The 21,870-nt window shown below is 47.7% G+C and overlaps 1 protein-coding gene and 1 pseudogene across 1 annotated transcript; one reads left to right on the top strand and one right to left on the bottom strand.

Moving 5' to 3' along the window:
* The first annotated feature begins 662 nt into the window (after positions 1-662).
* LOC136510189 (disease resistance protein RGA2-like) lies at positions 663-6,998 on the top strand (annotated as a pseudogene).
* A 12,140-nt stretch (positions 6,999-19,138) lies between these two features.
* LOC136510190 (uncharacterized) lies at positions 19,139-21,640 on the bottom strand. Its single transcript, XM_066504734.1, has 2 exons — positions 21,297-21,640; positions 19,139-19,952 (listed from the first exon to the last, which is right to left on the bottom strand). Exons 1-2 carry the CDS (start codon positions 21,638-21,640, stop codon positions 19,175-19,177), a joined length of 1,122 nt encoding a protein of 373 aa, XP_066360831.1. The 3' UTR covers positions 19,139-19,174.
* Positions 21,641-21,870: the final 230 nt, after the last annotated feature.

Genomic DNA, 21,870 nt, shown 5'->3' on the forward strand with positions numbered 1-21,870 from the left:
CACTCAGCGCCGATCCAAATTTGGACGCTGATGACGATGAAGAGGAGGAGCACCGGTACCGGACGCTGGACAACATCCTTGGCACGGATGCAGCACCCGGACTGGCACACCGCGACGCCGTGGAGGCTGAGCTGCACGCAGTGAGCCACGCCGTGAGCGTGGAGGAGCCCAGGTCGCTGAAAGAAGCCGACGGCGACCCCCACTGGGCTGCTGTGATGGAGGAGGAGATGAAGTCGATCCGCGACAATGCAACATGGTCGCTGGTCGAACTTCCACACGGACACCGAGCCATCGGGTTGAAATGGGTGTACAAAGTGAAGCGCGATGAGAACGGGAGCATCGTTAAGTACAAAGCCCGCCTCGTCGCCAAGGGCTACATGCAACGTCCCGGCATCGATGTCGAAGAGGTGTTTGCTCCCGTCGCTCGACTGGAGTCGGTGCGCCTGCTCCTCGCCATCGCAGCGCACTACGGCTGGGGCGTCCATCACATGGATGTCAAATCGGCGTTCTTGAATGGGGAGCTCCAGGAGGAAGTATACGTCCAACAGCCACCTGGGTTCGTTGACGGCAAGCACAAACACAAGGTGCTTCAACTCCACAAGGCGCTGTACGGACTCCGTCAGGCTCCACGGGCCTAGAACCAAAAGCTTGATGCCTCGCTGATGGGACTCGGCTTCACCCGCTGCGCCAATGAACATGGGATGTACACCCATGGAAAGGGAGCAGCGCGCCTCATCATAGGCGTGTACGTTGATGATCTAATCATCACTGGAGGTGATGCAGGTGCAGTGAACAAGTTCAAGGCACAGATGATGAACACGTTCCGCATGAGTGACCTTGGTCCCTTGTCCTACTACCTTGGACTGGAGGTCACACAAGGTCCCGATGGCATCACTCTCCGGCAAGGTGCCTATGCCACCAAAATCCTTGAGAAGGCGGGGCTGGCTGGGTGCAATCCAAGTGCCACGCCCATAGAGATGAAGCTGAAGCTGCTGAAGGATGGTTCAACGCCGAGCGTGGACGCCACCGAGTACCGTAGCTTGATCGGCAGTCTGAGGTATTTGTGCAACTCCAGACCAGACTTGGCATATGCTGTGGGGTACCTCAGCCGGTTCATGGAGGCGCCACGACAAGAGCATCTTGGAGCTGTGAAACGAGTCCTCCGCTATGTAGCGGGGACGGTGCACTGGGGTGTGCACTATCATCCGGGAGGAAAGAAGGGAGCTGCACCAAGATTGCTGGGCTACTCCGACAGCGACTTGGCAGGTGATGTCAATGATCGGAAAAGCACCAGTGGCCTCATCTTCTTCCTTGCCGGCGGGCCGGTTGCATGGCAATCGGCAAAGCAAAAGGTGGTCGCGCTATCCTCCTGCGAGGCAGAGTATATAGCGGCTGCTGGAGCTGCGTGTGAGGGCGTTTGGCTGGCACGGTTGCTGGCTGAACTCGTCGGAGGAGCAGTCCTCGCGCCCAAGCTCAAGGTGGACAACAAGTCCGCCATTGCGCTGATGAAGAACCCTGTGCATCATGACCGGAGCAAGCACATAGACGTGAAGTTCCATTTCATCCGGGAATGCTGCGACAGGAAGCTGATCGACGTCGAGTTCGTCGGCACTGAGCTGCAGTTGAGCGACATCCTCACGAAGGCGCTTGGTCGTATCCGGTTCCAGGAACTCCGTAGTGGGATCGGCATGAAGGATCTTGTGTAAGGGCTTAGGAGGAGATTGTTATAGTAAGCCCAGGGTACAACTTCTATTTTAGGAAGTAGATTAGTGCACGGCACGGCCCAGGGCGTTGGGATGGCAGCGGCTGATCACGAGCGTGCCGTGATTGATTCAGTCAATTTGTATCCATATATACTGCATGTACTTTGCTTAAATAGAGATAGCAATCAACAAGAAACGCTGCCGCTTTGCAGCACCAATACTCTCGTATCTTCCACTGTGTGTTCGCGTGTGTTCATCGATCTCTCGTCGAGTTCGGTTTTCTGTCAGGCGGCACGGTGGCATGTGCGGCTGTGGTGCCGCCTGGCCGGCTTGCCAGTGCGGTGGGCCTGAGTGCCTGCCCGCCTTTGGTGCGGTGGCGTCCGTGTAGGCTCGGCACGGCTGTGCCGTAGAGCGTAAAATGAAGTAAGGGGATTGAAAAAAAAGTCTAGATAACCCCCTGAAGTATTATACCTGGCATACTTAATGGGGAGAAGCAGGAGATTATAAAGATATTGCTTCAGCATGATGGGGGTGTCATGGTTCTTCCTATCACTGGAATGGGTGGTCTGGGTAAGACTACCTTTGTGCAGTTCATTTACAATGACCCTGTAGTCCAGAAGCATTTCAGTCTCCAGAAGTGGTGTTGTGTCAGAAGATTTTGATATTGTTAGCATTGCACGAAGCATTTGCCAGACACATGAGCAAAATCGTGAGAAAGCATTGTAGGATCTCCGCAAAGAAGTAAGTGGAAATAGGTACCTAATTGTGTTGGATGATGTATGGAATCGGGATGCAGAAAAATGGGGAAAACTGATGACATGCCTTAAGCAAGGTGACAGGGGCAGTGCAATACTGACAACAACTCGTGATGCAGAAGTAGCTCGAATTATGACCACGGGTGAAACTGGACCCTATAACATTCAAAAATTGGGTAACAAGTATATCAAAGAAATTATCCAGAGCAGAGCATTCAGTGTCCAAACACCAATAAGTGATGAGCTAGATGTAACTGTGGATAAGATTGTGGACAGATGTGTTGGTTCTCCTTTGGCAGCCAAAGCATTTGGCTCTATGTTGAGTACCAAGACTAGCATACAAGAATGGAAGAACATATTACACAAAAGTCACATTTGCAATGAGAAGACAGAGATTTTTCCTATACTCAAGCTCAGCTATAATGACCTACCGTCAAACATGAAGCAGTGTTTTGCATTTTGTGCTATGTTTCCCAAAGATTATGAGATTGATGTCGAGAGTTTGATCCAATTATGGATGGCTAATGAGTAATGACTTTATACCCGTGCAAAAAGAAGATAATCCTGACATGGTAGGCAAGGAAATTTTTAACCAGCTAGCTTGGAGATCATTCTTTCAAGATGTGAAGCCATGGACGGATCCAGTGGTGGGGCTAGGGGGCTTCGGCCCCCCTACCCACCCTGAGCACGTGGAGTTTCTCTAAGTCATCACCAGTGCCGGTCCTGGATTTTAAGGGCCCTCTGGCGATCTCGTCGCAACAGCCCCTCTTGACCAAACATAAAATCTTATAATATATAGGCACTAATTTTATTTACAAAACGAAAGCAAATTCAATAACATATTTTTAATTTAACATGTCTGATAATTATCGAGGAACAATGTAGATTAAGCAATATATTTGTAGATGTATGATAATTATCAAGGAACAATGTAGATTAAAAAAGCAATATATTTATTTTCTTTTCTCACCCATGACAAATGTTTCTTAGGTAACATTCTAAAATTTTAACACCTAAATTATAAAAAAAAATATGACTATATGGATACAAAGTACTAGTAGTCTGGAATACTATACAAATAATTAATTTGGATTAAAAATAAAAAGAAAAAAATACCTTGGGCCTAAACAATTGATCGGTGATCGTAATTCGTAAGAAGCTAAGAATCAAGATGTCGTCGTCGTGGAGCCCTGCCTGGTCGTCGTCCTCGTGCGCCGTGTCCGTGTCTCCAGTAGTCTAGCTATTCGCGGCGGCGTGGCTCGCCAGCTCCGCGTGTGTAAGGCGCATGTCGCAAACTCACGATCAAAGTGTGTTGTGTGCAGTGTGACTCCTCGCCTCCTCTCTACCCGAGGACCGTGGAGAAAGTAAACTAGGAAATAAATGTTGATGTTTTTTTGGACCGTCTCACCAATTCTATGTCTCTCTTCTCATTAGTTTGCTAATGCCTAATGGGCTATAACTATAAAACCTGTGGGTTTGTATACCTAGGCTTGGGCCCCTCCTTCGCTTGGGCCCTCGGCCGTCGCACCTCCTGGCCTACCCGTTGGGCCGGCACTAGTCATCACTTAAAATTTTATGCATACATGTATTAGGTAGGAGTGGCTAAGGTTAAGAGAAGATAAAAAAAGCCTTTATCCTTTTATTCAGCCCCTCCTAAATTTTTTTCTGGATTCGTCAGTGTGAAGCAAACCCCAGCACCAATTGATATTTATGGAAGAAGAAAACAGCTCCGTTGTAGAAAAATATGCAAGATACATGACCTTATGCATGATGTGGCTCTGTATATTATGGGAAATGAATGTGCAACCATAGTTAATAGATCCAGTGAGAATTCATTGTCAAATCCTACTACTCGCTACATGTTTATGTCATACAAATCATCTCACGGTCTTTGAATGATTTTCTGAAGAAGCAATCTCCAACTCTCCAAACATTGTTAGATTCGCAACCGGACAAACATTACACAACCATATATTTATCAAAGTGTAAGTCTCTACGGGCAATGCAAGTACTTCTAACAGAAAAGTTTCTAATCAAGCCAAGTCACTTGCAACACCTAAGGTATCTTAACTTCTGAGGCAATTGGCTGATCAAAGAACTTCCTCAAGAAATATCCTTACTATACAATCTGCTGACAATGGACCTTTCTAATTGCCGGTCTCTTTGCCGGCTTCCAAATGATATGAAGTATATGAGAAGCCTCCGACATCACTACACTCATGGATGCATATCATTGGAATGGATGCCTCCTGACCTTGGACAACTCACTTCTCTACAGACTCTGACATATTTTGTGGTGGGTTCTAGCTATGGTTGCAGCAATATTGGTGAACTCCAAAATCTAAACCTTGGTGGTGAATTAGATTTAAATGGCCTAGACAATGCAAATGAAGAGCACGTGAAAGCTGTCAATCTTGGAAATAAAGAGAACCCACTTATCTCTGAAATGGAATACTGAGGATCATGAAGAGCTAATACAAGATTGTCATCAGAGGGTACTAGATGCTCTTAAACCTCCTGGTGGGATACAGATGCTAAGGATAGTGAACTACAAAAGCTGCAATTTACCGATGTGGGTGAAAGATCTTAGTTTGTTTCACCAACACTTGACCGAGCTCCATCTAGTTGGCTGTACAATGCGTGAGGAATTTCCTGAATTTTGTCATTTCAGGGCTCTTCAAGTTCTTCACTTGATTAAGCTGTATAAATTGCAGAGATTGTGTGGCAATATGACATCTATGGAATCTCCATCATCAAAGGAACACCAGTTACATGACTTCAATACGGTGGCAACAAGAGAACTAGCATTTCCAGTGCTTCATGAGCTTGATATTCAGAACTGTCCCAGATTGACAAATCTACCTGAAGCACCGAAGATCAAGGTGATAAAGATAAAAGAAGACAAGGCACAACTGTCTCTTTCACTATTTTCATCCAGATATTTGTCTTCCTTGTCTTTGTTAAAATTGTCTGTAAGTGACAAAGATGCAACTCTGGAGCTTGATCTGAATCACGAGTTATCAATTCCAGAAATGAAAATTACTGGCTGCAGCTTTTTCTTCGCCTCAACTCCACAACAAAAAGTGGGAATTTGGAAATGGTTTGGACAACTTCAAGCACTGGAGATTCATAGTTGCAGTTCTGTCATCTACTGGCCAGAGGAAAAGTTCCTAAGCTTGATATCCTTGACAAAATTAGTCATTGGTAGCTGCTCTAAGCTAACTGGCCGTGCACGAGTGGATGGAGTAGCACCACGAGCAAGGGAGCAGCTCCTACCACATCTAAAGAAACTAGAGATACAAAACTATGAAAGGTTAACAGAGCTGTTCATCCTTCCTGCATCTATTACATACGTCAACATATTTAATTGTAGTAGTTTTGAGTTCATGTGGGGAAAAGATGATACAGAGTCGATGAATGTACAGTTGGAGCATGACAATGCCCTCGAACCCAGAAGAGTGCCAGAGCAATTGCCAAGAAATAACTCTTTACTTGCCTAGATACTCTATCTATAGTGCGTTGCGATAAGTTGGCAATGCTTCCAAATCTACCGCGGTCTCTCGAGAAGTTATGGGTTAATGCCTGTCCAGAGCTTTGTTCCATATCTGGGCATTTGGATGCAATCGTGGACATGCATATTATTGGGCCCTGTAATAAGTTGGAATCACCGGATTGGGGGAGCATGCCCGTATTAGAACACTTGGGACTTTATTGTTGCAAACGTCTGACATCCTTACCTGGTAGTCACGGGAACTACTCTGCTCTTAGGGGGGGTAAGAGTTGCACACTGCCCAGCCATAAATATGAAGCCTCTTTACGATCACCTCCCACAACGGCTTGACAGCATCGAATATCATCGCTTGTCACTTGCTCATTCAAGAGATCCTCGTGAAGGTATTCTTCTATCCCCTCATCTTCTTCTTCTTTTTTAATTTCAAGCCATTATTACCTAATACTGCCTCTCCTCTATACATCCTTGTATCATTAAAGTACTACCTCTGTCCCAGAATATGACTGTAGTTCTAGCTATGTGTTGCGAACTGCAACGTGCCCTGTTTGCAGCATCTACTTCAATAATTATCGAAGAAGTATGTGTTTGAATACTCTTAATTCTTAAATGAATATTTACCACCAATGGCATGTAAACATTTCTATTGCAATGAGCAATCCATTATGACTGGTGTAGCTCAACATTACTATAAGTTATATACATTTACTTTTTTTACTATGGTGCAGTTGATGCACAGAGAATACTTACATTGTTGTCCATCTGCAGGGCCTAAACTAATGGACCCAAAATCATGGAAATACGGTCTCCCTTCGTGTAAAAATTGATCGATCTTGCATCACAAAAGTTCCCGAGTAGGGATCTCTCCTGATACCATTGAGTTTTGACTGACTCCAACAAGCTAGTTTCATAGGCTGCAAAACTGAATTTAGTTTCTGCTTCTTTCTTTCGTTGACTATGTGTGCCTTCATGCAGCATCCTTCCTGGACGATACGAAGCATCGACTTAATCTCTGAGTATTATCAGGTTCACGGGAATTTCCTACATTAGGCGAAGTTGTAGTGAACAGAGGCGTGTTCAAGTGCTGAGATGTGACAGCATGAAATCCAAGCTGCCAAACTAGAGAAGCTCCACCTGTGATTTAATTACTTTATGCATACTGAATTGTTAACGCGGCTGTTAGTAACTTTCTACCGGATCTTCAGCTCTCCACAACGTCCCCAAGTTATGGATCACACACTCCTGTGTATTGTGTGTGTTGTGTCAGCGTCTGTTAGCGTTTGGTGCTCACAAGTCACAACACCACTTCTGTAACTAAGTGTACAACATCAGCTTGCCAATGAAATCATTCAGCTGTGAGCACTTGAATGGTATTAGGTACCTCTTCTGAGACATGTATTCCTCTCTGCCATGAGCTACAAATGATGCATATATCCCTCCCATAATTGTGAAGACATAATAATTATTATATATATGGGTTGGTGATAGATCTTAAAGGTTGGTGTGCATGATAATGCTGTCTTTTTAAGCTAAGCTGAGCAATGACTTTGCGAACACAAGGTTGACACGTACCCTTGTGTGTTCGTTTTGTGACGAGTGATTGTCAATGTGATCCACGAAGTGGGTTGAGTGGTGACTAACCTTACCATGGCGAAAGCTATGTGTGCGACATGTCTTTTGGCTTGTGTTGTGTAGGTGTGGAGCTCGGATGCGGTGGTCGACGGCGAGGTGAAGGTCAAGGAGGACGTGCCGTGCCGACAGACCGGGAGCGGTGAAGGACGGACGTGAGGCTTGGACCGAGGGACCCAGAGGCCGGGTGACTAGCCGCGGTGGCTGACACTTGGGACATCGACAAGTGCAAGAAGACATGGAGTGACGGTGTTGACCGGGTCAAGACGGCGGACGCGTGAGTCGAGCGAGGCTCAGGAGGACTTGGCGGGCCAGTCGGTCGAGGACGGCGGTGACACGCGTCGGATGGCGGGGAACGCGTATGGAGTACGCTACCCGCGGACGGTTTATGGGTTTGGGCCTCAAAACCCGGGCGGAGGTTCCGAGGAGGGACGGACGGCACGTGGCGGCATCGGGGAGTTCGCGTCGAGGCGAAGCTACCGATGAGAAGGCGCGGTGGCCGTCGGATCAAGATTACACCGGGTTGGACAACAACGCCCTTGGGCTTAGCGGTTCAACTCATTTGTATCCAGGGGCAAAACTGGGAATGTGTAATAGCCCTGTTAAATAGGATGAGAGAGCCCCCATCTCCCTCACCTCCTCCAGTTTTCATTTTCTCCTTTAGGGTTTCTTCCTCTAGTTTGCTTCCATGTATGAGAGAGGTCCACAACTCAAATTGTGACTTGGTTTTGAAGGAATCGGTGGCCGTAACCACCGTATGCCCTCCGGGATTCATGATTTAGTTGTATTCTTGATGTGATTTTGGTGTTCTTCACGAGCTCCTTTTGTCCCCTCTTGTTTTCCCTCTCGTTTCTTTGTTTTGGGATGGTTTTGGTTCGTTCTTGTTGCCTTGGATCGATCAATGACATGAGTAGAAGCTTTCCACCGAAGGAAATCCACTAATTCCTCACGAGATCGCAGATCCGGGCAATTTAAGTTCTTGACCTATTTTTTGGGGATTCTTCAATTCCTTCGATTCACGGAGTTAGAGTTTGTTTCGGGCCATGATCCTTTAGAGGTTGCCTTTCTACTCGCTTGTGAACCCTTGTGCAAAGTTTCAAGTCATTTGGAGTTGATTTGATCAAGGTATGGCTTGATTTGATTTTTCCCGAGAAACTGCTCGTTCACACCGGACGCGTCCGATATGATCTAGGACGTGTCCGATATTTCTCACTTTAGAGTTTTGAGCTGAAATTTGGTGGAGACCTTCCCTTGGTGTCTAAAGAGCTATGGTTAAAATTTCATGATTTTTGGACACCATTTGATGGGGTTTTGGATTTTTCTCTTTTGGTCAGCTTGCTGCTGAAAATACCGGACGTGTCCGAGATCATACCGGACGTGTCCGAAAATACCGGACGTGTCCGATATAATACCGGACGTGTCCGATATTTGCAGGAGCAGTGCTGTTTTCTTTTGGGAGTTTGCTCGTTTGGGCTTCAATCTGTGTTCCGTTTGCTCTGTGGTGACCCGCTGTGTTCTGAGGGAGCATCCACCCTTCTCTAGGGTTGTGGTCATCAAGTCTTTCGTGTATGCTTTTTGGGGATTAATGTTGGGACAGTGGTCGAAGATTTCGAAAGAAATTTGAGGCTCCCATTCACCCCCCCCCCCCCTCTGGTCGCCGTTTCCGGTCCTTCAATTGGTATCAGAGCCGGTTAAGGATCATTCCACCTTAATCGGTCCATGATCCACGAAGGCGACATGGAGCGTGGTTCCGGCAAACCACCGCACTTTGATGGGTCCAACTATCCTTATTGGAAGATCCGCATGTATGCGCATCTCCAGTGGATTGATTGGCTCGTCTGGGAAATTTGTGAGGATGCTACTTACGTTGTGCTCCCTGTTGCGGCCCGTACCACCCAGGATCACAAGGATCGACACAACGCAAATAGCAAAGCTCGCAGTGTGCTTTTCTCGAGTCTTTCACTTTCTGAGTTCGAGCGTGTCTCCGATTGTACTACAGCTCGAGAGATCTGGGTGAGGCTTCAGAGCTATCATGAGGGGACCACACAGGTCAAGACCAGACTCTACGAGACGTACAAGCACGAGTACAAGAACTTCTCTCAGTTTGATGGCGAGTCCATCGATGCCATGTTTTCCCGCTTTCAGACTATCGTCAACAAAATGAAAGTGAACAAGGCCAACCTACCTTATAGTGATCATGAGAGGGCGCTCAAGCTTCTCTATGCCCTTGATCGAAAGGTATGGGATGTAAAGGTGTCAGCGATCATCGAGTCGGCCAACTACGACACCCTCACCGTCGATGAGCTTTTCAGCAAGCTCAAGTCCACAGAGATCGACTACCAAACCCAAGCCAAGCTCAAGAATCCTTCTGCACCAACCATGGCTTTGGTCTCAGGTAGTGGTTCAAGTTCTTTGACTAACCCTTCACAAGCTTCTTTCTCTTTGTCGTGCTTGATGTCAGTCACAGAGGAGCAGCTGGAGTCTCTTGGGGATGATGAGTTGGCACTCGTCATCAGTCGGTTCTCCCGGTTTCACAACAACCGTTTGAACCACCGACGCAGTGGTGGCCCGAAGGAGGGATGCTATGGATGTGGAGATCCGGACCACTTTGTCATGTACTACCCCAAGAAGAAGCCCTTCACCAACAAGTACGACTCCGGCAAGCGCAAGGATAAGCGCGACTACACCTCCGGCAAGCACAAGGCCAAGGGCGGCTTCGACAAGGAGGCGATCAAGAAGGCGTACCGCAGGAAGGCCAAAGCTCAAGAACGCGCCTTCCTCACCTCCCTCAGCGACCTCGACGACGACTCCGACGATGATCACTCTTCTTCTCCCTCGACCGACGATGAGTCTGAGAAGAAGCGCGAGGACAAGCTCAACGGTCTCTGCTTTGTTGCCGGTGCAAACCATGGTGGGTTTTGCACTATGGCGGTTGACGGTGGAGCAAAGCTCAAAAAGGACGTCGACGTCGATGACGACGAAAATGAGGTACTGCCCACACTTGACTCACTTATGCTTGAGCTTGATACTATGAATGATACATTGATGAGTCAAGATAAGTTGCTTAAGTGTGCTGCCCGCGAGAGAAAAGAGTTTAAGGACCAGCTAGAGGTTGCTTTGAAGGAGTTGGAGCTTGCCAAGAGTGGTGTAGTGGTGTCAGAGGAGGAGGAGTGTGATGAGTGCGCTATACACATGTCTAACCTCTCTGACTTGCAATCCAAGTATGTTGTTTTGCTTGATAAATGTGATGAGCTGAAGTCTCGTTCTGGGTTGCTCGGTGCATGCAAGTCCTACTCAGGCTTGCAATCTGAGTTGGCAGAGAAGGTTGCCAAACTTGCTGAGTTTGAGAAGGCCAACTCAGATAGCACCACCACTACATGTGTTCGATGTGAAGCTTTGGTGTTGGAGCTTGAGTCCTGCAGGCACGACAAGATGGGAACCGAGGAAGAAAACACACAACTTCGGTCCATCTTGAGCTGGGTGTCGTGCAGTGAGCCCTAGTTGGGCATGATGGTGAGCCAGTTCAGGCGGGGAACTGACTCATCAGGAGTAGGCTTTGCTATAGGTGGGAAGGGTGAGCATGTCTATGGCAAGGTTGGTGAACATAGTGGTTTGAACCCAAGTGAGAAATCCACCAACACTCCCAAATTGATCAAGATCCCTCCACCAGAGCCTACCAAGCCTATGATCAAAGATGGTGTATTTGAAGAACCACCAAAAGCTCCACCATCCAAGCAAGTTTGGGTTCCCAAACCGAACCACTTTCGGAACTCACTCGATACTCTACCCAACATCTCTAGTGCACCCCTTCCTAAAGCCAAAAAGCCTCGGAGAGTGAACCACATCCACAAGAGAGTGAGTCAACCACCACCCAAGAGAGAGGTGAGGTACCACTATGACTATTGCCATAGAGATGGTCATTTGGCTGAGTTTTGCTTTAGGAGGAAGAGAGATGAGCGGCGCAAGTACGAGTTGAACAACCGGAACATGTACCGTCCTCCCCATGGCGTACATGTACCGCCTGTTCAGAGGCACAGTGTTAGGCCTAGAGGTGCAATGCCTCAAGGTGCTAGGCCTCAGGTGGCGAGACCACATGGTGGTCGTGCCCGGCGTGGCCCAAGTCATGATCTATATGACTCTGGACCTCGCGACGGTGGCTTTCAGTCCCACACTCCTAGCGGACCACGTTTTTCCCCACATGGTGATCGCTTCTCTCCAATGGGACATGGCATGTATGGTGTTTTTCCTAACACTTTTCCAGGGCAAATGACTCAACACTGGTATTCTCCTCATTTCACTAACCCCAGTGTTGTGCCATTTGCTCACCCCCTGTCTTTCTATTGATGCAGAGCGGAGGCCTGGAGAACACGTGGCTTGTTGATTCCGGCTGTTCGCGCCACATGACCAGAAGTTCCAAATGGTTCTCCAGCCTCGACCCCATGCAATACAAGGAGTACATCACATTTGGGGACAATAGCAAAGGTAAGGTGCTGTCTCGTGGGACCATTCAGGTTAATGAGTCTTTTATCTTGAAGGACGTTGCTTTGGTTTCAAGCTTGCATTTCAATTTGCTCTCTATTTCGCAACTCCTTCAAGATGGGTTTGAGGTGCGCTTTAAGACTGGACTTTCTCGTGTGCTCGATTCTCAGGGACATCTAGTTTGTCAGATCGTTCCTTTTGGCCGAGTTTTCAAAGCTAATTTCTCTCAGTCTTTCGGTTCTTCTCGCTGTTTGGTTGCCGGATCTTCTTCTGATTTGTGGAAGTGGCATAGGAGACTTGGTCACTTGAGCTTCGATCTCCTAGTGAGGTTGAGTTCTCTTGACATGATCCGAGGATTGCCCAAACTTAAGTTTGAGAAGGATCTGGTATGCCATCCCTGTCGCCATGGAAAGATGGTGGCTGCTTCCCATCCTCCAGTGACTCAGGTCATGACCACGAGACCCGGTGAGCTACTCCATATGGACACTGTTGGTCCGGCTCAGGTTCGGTCAGAGGGAGGGAAGTGGTACGTTCTTGTGATCGTAGATGATTTTTCTCGCTATTCTTGGGTGTTTTTCATGGAGGGCAAGGACGAAGTGTTTTCTCATGCTCGTGACTTGATCTTGAGGTTGCAAACTAAGTTACCAAAGAATGCCATACGAGCTATCCGCGGTGACAATGGCACTGAGTTCAAAAACTCTCAGTTTGACACCTTTTGTGCTTCCTTGGGTCTTGAACATCAGTTTTCTTCGCCCTATGTCCCTCAGCAGAATGGTGTTGTTGAGCGTAAAAATCGGACTTTGGTTGAAATGGCCAGGACGATGCTCGATGAGCATAGGACTCCTAGGCATTACTGGGCCGAAGCCATCAACACCGCCTGCCATGTTTCAAACCGCATTTTTCTTCGTGCTTTCTTAAAGAAGACTTCCTACGAGTTGCGGTTTGGGCGTCCACCCAAGGTGAGTCATTTTTGAGTCTTCGGTTGCAGGTGCTTCATTCTTAAGCAAGGTAATCTTGACAAGTTTGAATCTAGATCTTCGGACGGTATATTCCTCGGTTACGCTTCTCATTCACATGTGTACCGTGTGCTTAATCTTGAGACTAACCGTGTCGTGGAGACTTGTGAAGTCACCTTCGACGAAACCATGCCCTCTTCTATTTTTGTCTTTGAACGTGCAGGTGATGAAGAGATGGGTGACAGCATTTTCGTTGAGGATGACGATGACATCGATTGGGATGATCCCAAGCCATCTTAACTAGCTACCCCGATCGAGCCAGCTTCGACCACTTCGGCTCACGGCCCCGAGCCCTCCACCTCTACTTCATGGGGTCCGTGCGAGCCGCTTCCTCAATCGACTGAGGAGGCCCCAGCTGTGGATGAGGGGGAGGCGACTTCATCTTTGGGTGCACCTCGACATATCCAGCGACGCCATCCTCCTCAGACCATGATCGGCGACATCGACGAAAGGGTAACGCGTTCCAAGTCTTATCATATTTCCCATTTCACTCATTCTGCTTTCGTAGCTTCTTTTGAGCCTCGAGATATTGGACACGCACTATCTAATGCCGATTGGGTTAATGCTATGCACGAGGAGTTAGAGAACTTTGAGCGGAACCAAGTGTGGGTTTTAGTTCCACCTCCACCAGAGTGCCACCCCATAGGTACAAAGTGGGTTTACAAGAACAAGCAGAGTGAGGATGGGGTGGTGGTGAGAAACAAGGCAAGATTAGTGGCTCAGGGTTTTTGCCAAAAAGAGGGAATAGACTATGAAGAAACCTTTCCTCCTGTTGCCCGTCTAGAAGCCATTAGGATTCTTTTAGCATTTGCAGCTTCGAAAGGGTTCAAGCTGTATCAGATGGATGTAAAGAGTGCCTTCTTGAATGGGTACATAGAGGAAGAGGTTTATGTGAGGCAACCCCCTGGCTTTGAAAATCCAAAGTACCCCAACCATGTTTTTAAACTCCACAAAGCCTTGTATGGTTTGAAACAAGCCCCGAGAGCCTGGTATGAGCGTTTAAAAGCTTTCTTGCTTGATAAGGGTTTTAGGATGGGTCCCGTAGATAAGACTTTGTTCCTCCTCAAGCAAGGCACAGACATCCTTTTGGTTCAGATATACGTGGATGATATAATCTTTGGTGGCTCTTCTCATGCTCTTGTTGCCAAGTTTTCAGATACTATGAGCAGGGAATTTGAGATGAGCATGATGGGCGAATTGACTTTCTTCCTTGGGCTGCAAATCAAGCAAACTCGTGAGGGGACGTTCGTGCACCAAGGCAAGTACACCAAGGACGTGCTCAAGAAATTTGATATGGGTGAGGCCAAGCCTCTTTCGACGCCTATGTCAACCACGACGGCCCTGGATGAGGACAAGGAGGGAGAAGGCGTGGACCAGAAGGAATACCGAAGCATGATCGGGTCCCTGCCACTGTTCGCCTACACGGCCGTGTAGCCCGTGTACACGCCGTGTACACGCTACACGGTGGTGCGCCGTTTCCGTCTGTTTTCGTTTAATCGTCCGTTTACCCCGTTTAATTGACCGTTTAGCCCGTTTAATTGACCGTTTAGCCCGAATAATAGCTAAACGGTAGGTGACCGACTGTTTACCGTTTAGCGTTTAGGAAAACACTGGTCCCTGCTGTACCTAACGGCGACGAGACCGGACATCCAGTTCGCAGTCTGCTTGTGCACGCGCTTTCAGTCTTCTCCACGCACGTCTCATCGTCAAGCCATCAAGCGGATCCTCAGGTACCTTCGTTTCACACCCGAGTTTGGTCTTTGGTTTTCAGCCTCCTCCTCTCTTTCTCTTTGCGGGTATTCTGATGCGGATTATGCTGGTTGTCGTGTTGAGAGGAAGTCCACTTCGGGGACTTGTCAGTTTCTTGGATCTTCTCTTGTGTCTTGGTCTTCTCACAAGCAGTCTAGCGTCGCCCAATCCACCACAGAAGCAGAGTATGTTGCTGCTACTGCTTGTTGTTCCCAATTGCTTTGGATGATAGCTACTCTGAGAGACTTTGGGTTAGAGTTTACGCGAGTGCCTTTGTTTTGTGACAGCACCAGTGCCATAAGTGTAGCCAAAAACCCAGTCCTTCACTCAAAGACAAAGCACATAGAAGTTCGCTTTCACTTCTTGCATGACCACTATGAGAAAGGTGATATCGATCTGCACCACATTGATACCCAAAACCAGCTCGCAGATATCTTCACCAAACCACTTGACCAAGCCCAGTTTGCTCGCTTGCGAGGGGAGCTTGGAGTTTGTTTCCCTTTTTAGAGGAGGGAAACTTTGGTTGTTGTATTCTAGTTTTGCTTTTCTTTGTAGTTTAGCCTTTGTTTTTGTTTTTATATCATTCTTGCATATCATATCATCATGTATCATATTGCATCCTGAGCTTCATCCTTATAGTAGCTAGATTGACACTATGCTCTTGTTGGGGATGTTATGGATATACATGATGTGCTTTTGGCTTAGGCTCCTCTTGATCAATTGATGCATGTTATGAGCTAAGCTTGTTTTCCAAACTGTGAACTTGATTAAAACTTATTGAAACATGAAATGTGTTCACCACTACTTGTGGCACTAGCATGTGTAGAATGTGTCGAGATCTTTTTCTTGCTTCATATATATGCTTAGTTGCTACGGCTCATACCTTGAGTTACACACTTGCTTGAGAAACTTGAATTTGTGCGAAAACTTAAAAATCAAACTAAGTGATTTGAAAAGATCGGGATGGGTCTGTACTATCCCATGTCAGAGTATCGAGACAGCTCCAAATTGCACTCATTGGTGAACTTGAGCTCTATAATGGATACCGAGATCATTGTCTTAAGCTTCTGATTGCCTTTGGCATAGGCTTGACATGGTCGCTAAGTCAGGTTTTGATGGCACAGATAACCTCCCGCACACACTTGTCTAACAAACTTTGGTAATAAGCTGCATAACTCCGATAAATTTCAATTGGTGTCTAAAATTTGATCAAACCACAAGTTTGTCTCATGACATGATGTGTGAACTTTGTTTGGGGTAGTTCACTTTGCATACATGTGTAGCACAAGGTCAATCTCCTGTCTACTTTTGCTATGTGCTCCTTTGGTGGTGAACCCTCTTTTAAAATTGCTCAAACTTGATCAAACTTGCTTAAATGCCATATTTCGTTTCATTTGGTCACCTTGAGCATTTGCTAGCACTTGTATGTGTTGCTATATATACATGACAGCATCCACTAGAGCATTCTTTCAATCTACTTGCTATAATCTTGAAGCTTCTGCATTCGAGCATTTCTGCATTCCTAGCTTGTTTTGAGGGGGAGTTGCAATTCTTGGGCTCTAGCTTGATAAGTGCATATGTCAACAAGGGGGAGAAGTTTCCACACTCACAATGTCACCTAAAGTTAAGAGATATGCATTCATTTGAGAGAGATTCACCTAAAGTTGAGCGATATGCATTCATTTGAGAGAGATTGCACTTGTTCAGGGGGAGTTGCATTTGAGGTGTTTTGCTAGATGTGTTGAGCCTTTGCCTCTTCTGGAGGGTCTAGCAGTTTTACATTTGAGGTGTTTTGCTAGATGTGTTGAGCCTTTGCCTCTTCTGGAGGGTCTAGCAGTTTTCCGGCTTTTTCGAGCTTTGCTAGTGGCGTTGAGCCCGTTGCCTCTTCTTGAGGGCTAGTTTTGTTTTACTTGGTTGCATCGAGCCGTTGCCCATGTCTTTGGGGACCAAGTTTTGCTCACTTTCAAATGACCCAGTTCTTGGCTTTTCTTTGGCTTTTGGTCATTTGGGTGAGTTCTTTGTTTTCTCTTCTTTTTCTTTTTCTTTTGCTCAAGCTGTTCGTGTATTGGTGTTGACAATGCACTCATCAAGGGGGAGATTGCGAACACAAGGTTGACAAGTATCCTTGTGTGTTCGTTTTGTGATGAGTGATTATCAATGTGATCCACGAAGTGGGTTGAGTGGTGACTAACCTTACCATGGCAAAAGCTATGTGTGCGACATGTCTTTTGGCTTGTGTTGTGCAGGTGTGGAGCTCGGATGCGGTGGTCGACGGCGAGGTGAAGGTCAAGGAGGACGTGCCGTGCCGACAGACCGGGAGCGGTGAAGGACGGACGTGAGGCTTGGACCGAGGGACCCAGAGGCCAGGTGACTAGCCGCGGTGGCTGACACTTGGGACATCGACAAGTGCAAGAAGACATGGAGTGACGGTGTTGACCGGGTCAAGACGGTGGACGCGTGAGTCGAGCGAGGCTCAGGAGGACTTGGCGGGCCGGTCGGTCGAGGACGGCGGTGACACGCGTCGGATGGCGGGGAACGTGTATGGAGTACGCTACCCGCGGACGGTTTATGGGTTTGGGCCTCAAAACCCGAGCGGAGGTTCCGAGGAGGGACGGACGGCACGTGGCGGCATCGGGGAGTTCGCGTCGAGGCGAAGCTACCGATGAGAAGGCGCGGTGGCCGTCGGATCAAGATTACACCGGGTTGGACAACAACGCCCTTGGGCTTAGCGGTTCAACTCATTTGTATCCAGGGGCAAAACTGGGAATGTGTAATAGCCCTGTTAAATAGGATGAGAGAGCCCCCATCTCCCTCACCTCCTCCAGTTTTCATTTTCTGCTTTAGGGTTTCTTCCTCTAGTTTGCTTTCATGTATGAGAGAGGTCCACAACTCAAATTGTGACTTGGTTTTGAAGGAATCGGTGGCCGTAACCACCGTATGCCCTCCGGGATTCATGATTTAGTTGTATTCTTGATGTGATTTTGGTGTTCTTCACGAGCTCCTTTTGTCCCCTCTTGTTTTCCCTCTCGTTTCTTTGTTTTGGGATGGTTTTGGTTTGTTGTTGTTGCCTTGGATCGATCAATGACATGAGTAGAAGCTTTCCACCGAAGGAAATCCACTAATTCCTCACGAGATCGCAGATCCGGGCAATTTAAGTTCTTGACCTATTTTTTGGGGATTCTTCAATTCCTTCGATTCACGGAGTTAGAGTTTGTTTCGGGCCATGATCCTTTAGAGGTTGCCTTTCTACTCGCTTGTGAACCCTTGTGCAAAGTTTCAAGTCATTTGGAGTTGATTTGATCAAGGTATGGCTTGATTTGATTTTTCCCGAGAAACTGCTCGTTCATACCGGACGCGTCTGATATGATCTAGGACGTGTCCGATATTTCTCACTTTGGAGTTTTGAGCTGAAATTTGGTGGAGACCTTCCCTTGGTGTCTAAAGAGCTATGGTTAAAATTTCATGATTTTTGGACACCATTTGATGGGGTTTTGGATTTTTCTCTTTTGGTCAGCTTGCTGCTGAAAATACCGGACGTGTCCGAGATCATACCGGACGTGTCCGATATAATACCGGACGTGTCCGATATTTGCAGGTGCAGTGCTGTTTTCTTTTGGGAGTTTGCTCGTTTGGGCTTCAATCTGTGTTCCGTTTGTTCTGTGGTGGCCCGCTGTGTTCTGAGGGAGCATCCACCCTTCTCTAGGGTCGTGGTCATCAAGTCTTTCGTGTATGCTTTTTGGGGATTAATGTTGGGACAGTGGTCGAAGATTTCGAAAGAAATTTGAGGCTCCCATTCAACCCCCCTCTGGTCGCCGTTTCCGGTCCTTCAGACTTCACCTTAAATCTCTTATAATTTGGGACAATTTCAAAGCTCTGGGTACATTACATTTCATGGAGGAGATAGCAATGTTCAGAAGAGTGAGGCCAGGCATACACACACAAAGCACTACTGCTTTGTGACTTATTAAAGCGATAGTGTTGCTACCTAAGATCCTCATCATTCCATCAGATTATTGTATGAATCAATTTCATTTTTTTTACTAATTCAACCAAACATAGAGGTAGTAAAACATATTCGAGCTAATATAATTGTCACTGGCATTCGCAGCCACTCTGCCACCCCATCAGACGATTGATGTCTACAGAATGGGATATGCTAGCATGTCATTCTTAGTTTGGATACAAGACATGTTAGTGTCTATTGTTTCTACACTCTTGTCATTGCCATGCCACTTGAAATGACATCGACTCTTGCTTACAAATAGAACACCAAGAATGAAAGTGGTGGTGGATAACATGAGGTACTAGCCTAACAACAACAACAACAACAGGTAACTACTGCAGATTGATGATGCTGATACAGACATTGACCTGGATAGGATCCTCCTTGTTCTTGTCTCCAAGAACGGAATCTGGCACAACAAAGTGGAAGCAGTCGGCAGGGTCAGGCGGCCCATTGGAGAGGTCCATGCATTCCACATTGATCTCAGATTGCAGAGAATGGCTGGCCACGAACTTACGGCGCTCACAAGGGTCATAGACTACCAGTGAATAGCTGAGCACACATCTTAGTATTTCTGAGGGTGACTCCTGACCGATGAGGTGCACGGTGATGGCACGGCCAAGCGACTGCCTTGTCACATTCAGGAGGAACAGGTATTTACTGCTGCTGATGGTGGTGGTAGTGCTTGCATGATTGTCGTCCTCAGCACAGTCAGCAAGGAGGAAGTTGAAGCCGTCATAGAGGCAGATGCTGTGCCTCTCAAACACACCAATCTTGGTGGTGGAAGGCCAGCCATGTGCACTGGCGAAGTGGTCCAGGAGCGCATCTGTTGAGCCAAGAAAGCTACATTCCTTGCTCGGGCAGCGGTACGGTGCATATGGACACGTCTTGCAGTGGCCATAGTGGTCGTAGTAGGCTGGCTTGGTGTTGCAGCCATGGGCCGCATTCGGGCATGGGACGCGGATGGACTCCACCAGGCGCTCCAAGGCATGGCACCTGTGGTAGCTGCTTGTGGCAATGCCGCATACATGGCACTTGCCAGCCGGTGCAAGCTTGTCACGGCATGACGAACACACCACATGGCCCTCGTTACACTGCAGAGGTATGCATCAGCATGTGTATTAGAGATATGTATAGTGTAACACATGTATATCATGTTACTTGTACCCCAAGTTGTATCTTGACTATATATATGAAAGTCACCCCCCCCCCCCCCCCCCCCCTAATTGGGTGTGAGGTGTTTCCCTAATTCTCTACAATGTGTAATCAAGTTGAAATTATCCATGAATAAATAAACACTATAAACATCAATGGCTAAAGGTAAAACCAGAGGTAACCGAGAACTTTCCAAAGGAACATTCATAGAAAATTCCTTTTTTTAGCCAGATTATGTTGGGAGTTCAGTAATTTGTGAGCTATATCTCGAAGTGTCTATGCTTGATACACGATCAGTTTTTAGCCAAATGGCAAACTATGACATTGACAAGTTCCACTACCATGTGATCAATTCTTAGGATTTGTTTGTAATAATATGTTCCTTTTTATGTGATAATTGCTCCGTAGTATAAAAAGGTAATGAGTATGGAGCACAGTACTGTTATAACATTGAAATCAGGTAAAGTGTCTCTAGATTAGTATGGAGCACGGTACAGGGTGTTTCAGGAAACTTGATCTGAGATGTAACACGGACAAACAGGCCCCACATGTCATTGAGACATTGAGTTAAATAAATCCTGAGTTATGACTATATTTAAATATTTAATGACACATCGTGAAATCTTCCAGTCTGTTTGCATGCTGATAATAGCCTCATATACAAATTTCAGTGGAGGTAGACGCTCATAGTTGGATTTAAGAGGCACTGTTGAAAGTTGAAACTGAGTATAATTAACTAATTATCATCCAGAAGGCACAGATAACGAAGGAAATCTTATGAGGACAAGGGGGAAAAGGGACTGGCAATTTTAAGAGGCTTGGCTGAGATGGTAACGGCATTGCTGCTGAGAAATATGTGCCACTACTACAGAAATGATTTTGCAAGACACCTCAAAAACTTAACCGATGCGGACGCCTATTTTAGCCCGCCACGGTAAATCCCACGATTTACCGAGGTGGGCGTTTTTTATTTACCGTGGTGGGCACTTTTGCCCGCCTCGAAAAATCGATTTATTGAGGCGGGCACCTTAAAATGCCCGCCACGGTTAATAGGTATTAACTGTGGCGGGCATTTTAAGGTGTCCGCCTCGGTAAATTGATTTTCTGAGGCGGGCGCGTTATAAGGCCCGCCACGGAAAATGGCTTGGCCCAACCGGCACAAGACGAAGCCCGATAGCCACTCCAGGTATAAATAGGCACACTTACGGTTTCCCAGCCACAGCCGAACTCACTCTCAGATCCACACGGCGCCCCTGCTCCCTCTCCTCCAACTCTCACTCGTGCCCCTCTCCCTCACACCGTCTCGGCGCGCCGCCCCTCTCCTCCGGCCAGCCTCCATCTCCCTCTCCACCCCATGACGCCGGTGATGGCGCTGCAAGGCGGGCATACCCGGTGGTGAGCGTCATGGCCGGCGGCAAGGACCGCCACAGCAAGGTGGCGGCGGCGTCCACCACGGCGTCCCCGACGGAACTGGCGTCACCATGGCGGCGGCCTTCCTCCCTCCCTCTCCATGGCGCGGATCGACACGGCGCGGATCCACGACGGCGGCCTTCCCCCTCACTCCTCACGGCGGCGGCGGCTGGGGCGTCCACGACGACGACGGTGACTGGGGCCAGATCCACGACGGCTGGGGCCAGATCCATGGCGGCGGCACCTGTTCCGGCGGGGATCCACGGCGGCACGACGCGTGGAGGTAGGTACAGCACTTCCCTCCCTCTCCCTCTTCCTTCATCTCCCTCTCCCTCTTCCTTTGTAGATGACGACGATGAGATCCGGCCACCATGGCCCAGATCCAGCCCCCACGGCGCGTATCAGGTGGTGGGTCCATTCACGGCGCCAGATCCGTGGCGTGTGGGCCGCTCGACTGAGGTGG

Source organism: Miscanthus floridulus, chromosome 16 (genome assembly GCF_019320115.1).
Source record: "Miscanthus floridulus cultivar M001 chromosome 16, ASM1932011v1, whole genome shotgun sequence".
Classification (NCBI taxonomy): domain Eukaryota; kingdom Viridiplantae; phylum Streptophyta; class Magnoliopsida; order Poales; family Poaceae; genus Miscanthus; species Miscanthus floridulus.

Bases quoted from the DNA above. Each gene is read 5' to 3' on its own strand.
- LOC136510190 (XM_066504734.1), bottom strand. From the start codon at position 21,640: ATGGATCTGGCCCCAGCCGTCGTGGATCTGGCCCCAGTCACCGTCGTC. The intron at 19,953-21,296 runs GTGTGAGGGAGA...ATACACATGCTG, and splicing joins AGGGGCGGCGCGCCGAGACG to ATGCATACCTCTGCAGTGTA.